At 40.8% G+C, this 6,000-nt stretch overlaps 1 protein-coding gene across 1 annotated transcript in view; it reads right to left on the reverse strand.

Annotated features, from left to right (window-relative positions):
- Positions 1 to 5,476, reverse strand: part of LOC129457434 (hyaluronan and proteoglycan link protein 3-like) — a 60,807-nt gene extending 55,331 nt beyond the window's left edge. Inside the window, exons 1-3 of the mRNA XM_055232550.1 lie at positions 5,347 to 5,476; positions 4,715 to 4,934; positions 364 to 509 (exon numbers count right to left, since the gene is read on the reverse strand). Of these exons, the coding sequence (XP_055088525.1) occupies positions 364 to 509; positions 4,715 to 4,934; positions 5,347 to 5,476 (496 nt within the window). The remainder of the gene's footprint in view (positions 1 to 363; positions 510 to 4,714; positions 4,935 to 5,346) is intronic.
- Positions 5,477 to 6,000: the final 524 nt, after the last annotated feature.

Consider the following 6,000-nt stretch of genomic DNA (forward strand, 5'->3'; position numbering starts at 1 on the left):
GCTGAATAAATATACTGGTAATAAGTTACGTTAGCGTGCTGTACTGCTATTCAGCTTATTGTTCTCTATTTTATTGTTATTATTATAACTTGCCTTTAAAGATAAAATGTCTGTTCTTGGTCTCAGATTTTGTAAAATACATTTCCACAAAAAATGAGATTTATAGTCCAGTGCGACTTATGTTTTCTTCTTCATTATTAAACATTTTTTCGCAGGTCCAACTTATACACTGGAACCACGTATAGTCTGGAAAATATGTGACCTATATAATATTGAATTGAATATTGAAAGCCATTTTTCTTTGTTTTTTAAAAGAAAATTCTGCTGTGGAATCATTTTGCAGTGGGTGCAGGGCGTGGTTACCTTGTAGTTCCAGATAGATGGAGGTGCTTTGGTCCTCCAGGCCCCCCACCACCTCACAGCGGTAAAGGCCTGTGTCATTGAGCTGCAGAGCAGAGATGACCAATGAGGCATCTCCTTCTAAGTCCTGCTTCAGGTGTACACGCCCACTGAACAGGAAGAATAATAGAACAATATTACATTTTTTTAAACCTTTGCAATCATATCAGACTGGTCCCACAGTGGCTTGGATGCATGAAAATCCACATGAAGGGGACAATGTCCTATTTGAACGCTTTTGCAGCCAGCTGTATTGATATTTGCAGATGCAAAACAGATTAACTGAGGCAATTTGTGCAAGTTGGTGTGTCTTGGTTTGTGCTAGTTAAAAACTACTGTAGCAATGACATGATATGGACCTGGAATAGTCCTCTTACCAACCTCAGTTAGACGTGGTGGTATTCCAAAGGCCACTATTTTCTTGTGGTGGTACTTGTTCTAATGGAGAAGTTCTTAAACTTTTCACACCATGGTAAAAGCTATAAATATGCTTCAAATGAGCAGAGGGATTTTTATTTCAAACTCCAAAATATAATGACTTAAAAACTGCCTTCTCCACTGTAGGGCTGCACATTATGTCATTTTTGCAATTGGAGTTGGTAAAATGATCAAATCGCAAAGGCTGCAATTACATAGGATGTTTTCTGAAAAAAAAAAATATATATATCCTGTCATTTTATAGAAAAAATTGTAGTTTAGACCTCTACAAACATGTTTTGAAATGCATGGGATTCTTGTATTAGTGAAGAAGTTAAAATGTCAGTTTTCCATCACCATGTTTTTAATATGAATTTTGAAGATTCCCATAAGTAACGGGAGGTGGAAACGCACAAATATCGCATTTGGAGCCCTTAATTGGCATAAAAGTTTATTTGCTCACTTCAGGTGGATTTTGGGTTAAGCGCGTAACAATTAAAGCACATTTTGGAATATGGGAAAAAAATTATATATACACTGGACCAACATGGACGCAGGTGAAGGTAGACAAAGCCAAAATAATCCCATCATGTTGATTGTTGTTTGAGACAAGATCAGCTAAACATGGTTGCACCCCACAATGCATTAGGCTCTGGTTAAACACAAAAGATGTTGGCCAACTAATAATGTGCAGAGACTTCAACTTCAGTTCAGTACTTTGGCCAAAACTGAGGCAGCAGCCTTTAGCTAGGTGGTACAACATATCTATATCTATAGCAATATATTACAGTTTAAACAATCGAGAGATTGAAAGAACCTGCTTGAAAGAACTTGCTAAATTTTAAACACAACACAAATCTATGTATGGGAACATCAAAGTCTAAGTCGTCTACGTCCACTTAGGTCAAGCGGCATGCTTGGGTCAGTGCAAACCCAACAGTCACATTCACAGTCGCATTCTTTCAATTAATGTATTAAAAATCAAATTTTAAATGATTCTTTCATCTAATCCAGTGGTTCTTAACCTTATTGGAGGTACTGAACCCCACCGGTTTCATATGCACATTCACCGAACCCTTGTTTATTGAATATATATATATATATATATATATTTATTTTCCAAATTCAAGACATGTATGTTTTACTGGTGCACAAAATGAATCGTGCATTAACATTACACAGTGATGTGAATCGTGCATTAACATCACTGTGTTCAAAGAATAAAACCAATACAATGCATGAACTCACAACAAATTACATATTGTCATGATGCCTGTTTTGCCTGTCCTCCTGTGTCCTCTCCCCCTCCCCTACCTGTCTGCCTGGAGCTGGGAGGAGCCCCTGACTCCTCCTGCACGCACCTGGAGCGCATCACCACAATCACCATCACCTGCTGCCGAGTATTTGAGGGCTCGGCAGAGTACACTCGGAGCCAGATCGTCCGTGTGTAAACATGCCTGTTCTCCCGCTCGTTCCTGCTCCTGCACTCCAGCTCCGGTTTGTCTTCGCCTCCTGTCCCGTCTGGGTTCCCGGCTCGTCTCCCGTCCTCCGCCTTGGCTCTCACCTGTTGGATTATTCCTGCTCGGTCTCTCCTGGTCCTGTTCCGGTTCTGGCTATCTCCGCTCCCGCTCCGGTCCGTCCTACCTTGTCCCGTCCTGCGCCCGCCCGCTCTGCCTCCTGCACCTTGCCCCCAGTTGTGACTATTACTATTGGCTTTGAATCCCGCACCTTGTAAATAAAACACTGTAAATCTGTCCCGAGATCTGCATCCTACATCCACCGTTACGACACATATACACCTTTTTACAAAGACATGACTTTTTTAAATACTACCACACTGAAATTATTTACATTTTTAACCTTATGTATTTCAATAAAGAACTTAATGTATTTATGCTATTTATTATTTTTAACATTTTAACACACACCCATCACCTAATTTCCATCACGCTACAGGGTCGGCAACCTTTAACACGCAAAGAGCCATTTGGACCCAGTTTCTACGGAAAATAAAATACTGGGAGCCGCAAATACTTTTTGACATCTACAATGAAGATAACATTGTATATAATTATAATAATAATGTAACGGAATAATGTAGGTTTTATTTTCATGGACAAGCCTTCTACACATGGCAGATAAATATGGCAAAAATAAGTTAAGTGGATAAAAAATACAACTCACCAAACCACTGCATCAGAGGGAGCCCTGCACTTGTTTCGTTGCGATGTGGTGGAGCCATCCAGGAGTGACGAGAGACAATGACACCCGCAGTGTGATTATGTCTAGTCTGCTCCGTAGTTTCTTTCAAAAAACACTCAAGGCTTATCTTTTAATCCCAGGTGCTTAGTCTCCATGTGCCAAAATAGTTTTGAAGGTTTCATTGCCTCATTTGCTTTTCCCACATATTACGCAGAGTGGACTCTGCACATGAGACTCACCTGTAGCAACAAACCCATATTTAAGTAGGACTCCAGGTATTGTCTCTTAAATTTAGCTTTCTTTTTCTTGCAGGTCGTAGGCTCCTCTTCTGGCTCCTCAGTTGGCCTTTTCTCCTTTGTTAAAAAGCTCTCCAAAGTCTTTTGTTTTGGCTCATTTTCACTCACTTGTGGCTCTACTTTTGAGCGACGTGTCTGATGTGTTATACGTGAAACGTCATCGCGGAGACAAGAGCAGATCTATCACAGATATAATAAACTTGTCACAACATCAAATAGATTTCTGTGGCGATTTCCTCAGTATTTTCATTATTCATCTACGGACAAGCTTATTAGCGTGTCATGAGGTACGGGCCACAGTTACATCCTCCTGCTCCTGACCCCTGTGCGTACAGCGTCTGAAAATCAGGGCTGTGTCTTTACGCAGGACTGTGAGCTGTGTCTGTGAGGCGTGAGCAGTGTCCGGGAGTGTGCCGCTTATTTTGATCAATGAAAAATAAGAAAATATATTGTAAATATATTGTATTTTAATATTTCAAGATCACAATAATCTTCCAATTTAAACTACAATAAAAAAGAACCAACACAAATAAAATACACTTCAATTAAATACTTGAAATGTATTTTCCCAAGCCACGCAGAGCCACAGTATAAGGATGAAAGAGCCACATGCGTCTCCGGAGCCGCGGGTTGCCGACCCCTGATCTAATGAATATTTACTGCAAATCAGTGTGACTTCTGCTGGTGCGTTTGAGAGACCAGGTCAGAAACGCGTGGCTTCAACTTGGCAAGTGCCACTCTCATGTCATTTTCACAACAAAGTCTGTTCCTTTTCTTCATTTTTATGTTTTTATGCTGTTCAAACGGCTCATTTAAGTTGGGCAGATACTTCGATAGACACATCAAAGGGTGCATTTGTTGAAATGGGCCAATGTCTGGAGATGCTTGCAGTCCGCTAATCGTATGAGTCGGGTGCGTGTCTTGACCTCCGCCGAACCCCTGAGAGTGACTCACCGAACCCCTAGGGTTCAATCGAACCCAGGTTAAGAACCACTGATCTAATCCATCAATATTCACTGGTTGAACAATTTAATTGGCTAGGGTGGGTTCCACATGTACAAATAAATTGTTGTTTATTTCCTCAGTTTTGTTTATAGTTAGTTGATTTTCTATAAAATTGTTGATTTTCTAAAAAATAACAGCACAAATCAGCTCACCTGTTGTAGTGTCAATCAAGTCAGTTCATTCTGGTCAGATTGTGTTAAAACAAAGTTTAGATTAAAGTCTAATTTGAGTAACAGAACTTGAGATTGAGCAGTGTCTTAGTTAACATCACACCCCAGGGAAATGTTGACACCAGCCGCAAAGTATCAATACTGCAAATCTAATCTCTAATCTAATCACAATTAGATGGCATGTTTTTTTTTCCATTCGTTGGTAAGCCCTGCTCCCGTGTTCACCTGTAGTGTGCATAGCTGCGGCTCCGGGCCCCAATGGCCACCAGCACATCAGTCTCGGGCTCTCTGGAGGAGGACACTTTGGACCATTTGATCCGGACTTGTTTTGGAGGACTCAGGTCGGGCTCAAACCAGAAGCGACAGGGCAGAGTGGCATGTCCGCCCTGCTGAGCATTTACTGTGGACTGAGCCGAGTCTATATGCAGCTGCACTCCACTTGCATCTATTGTAGAAGAAATACAAGGGCAGAACACATCAAATACTGCAACTAGCCTATTCTCAAGACATTCAGCAAAACTATCAGAGCCAGGATTTATGCTTACCACACTCAAAGTTTTCCTTAGATTGTCAATAAAGCTGTGAACATTAAAGGTGCACGGTGTAACTTTTCTGGTGCAGTCCACCTGCTTGTCTCCACAAAAATGTTTTGTTTTAATTTGAAATTATCCACAGTTTAGCATTATACTATAATCCATCTTGCATTTATACACCTGGAGGTGTGTGTATGTAAAAAAAAAAATAATAATAAAAATAACATTTCAAACAAGGCAATATCATCTCCATAGAAAGAAACAGAAAAGTTCCTTCACATTCTCATATTCCTGTTCCTCATAAGCCATGCAGACCTGACATACCTTTTTTGTTGAGGCCGTTGGTGAGGTCCTGGTAATAGAAGGCATTGGGACTTTGCAAGACCGGCTTGGCCCACAGGGAGAGCAGCACCTGGGCCTCAAACCAGAGCAGAGCCTGAAGGGACCAACCCATCATATGTGCTTCTGTCTGGGTCTGTGGAGACACATGTAGACGCTCAGTGTTCGCTCAGTGCACCACAGCAAAGACCCAATCCACGCAAACCTCACTGTCCCAGAGCAAACAGCCAATCAGCACACACCTCACTGTCCCGGAGCAAACGAACAATCCACACATGCCTCAGAGTCCCACACAGCCAATCAGCACATACTCCACTGTCCCAAAGCAAACAGCTTCTTATCCACGAGGTCCAAAATTATGAATGATTATGATTGCAATTTCTAGTTTATGACAGGTATACATATTGCATATGTTACACCAGTAGATGTCACTGCAGCGTCTCATTTAAGAGTATGAAGCCTGTAGCAACACCTTTAAAAGGAAACAGCCTAAGTAAGAACTTGATTTAAAATTTCATAAACTCTGTGTACCCAAATACGAAATAAACATGTTCAAATCAAATATAGCATTCACTGATAACTATTCAAATATGGATCCATTCTTAAAGGTCCTATCTTACACAAAATTGATTCTTGTGA

The sequence above is a fragment of the Periophthalmus magnuspinnatus genome, chromosome 3 (assembly GCF_009829125.3).
Source record: "Periophthalmus magnuspinnatus isolate fPerMag1 chromosome 3, fPerMag1.2.pri, whole genome shotgun sequence".
Taxonomy (NCBI): Eukaryota; Metazoa; Chordata; class Actinopteri; order Gobiiformes; family Gobiidae; genus Periophthalmus; species Periophthalmus magnuspinnatus.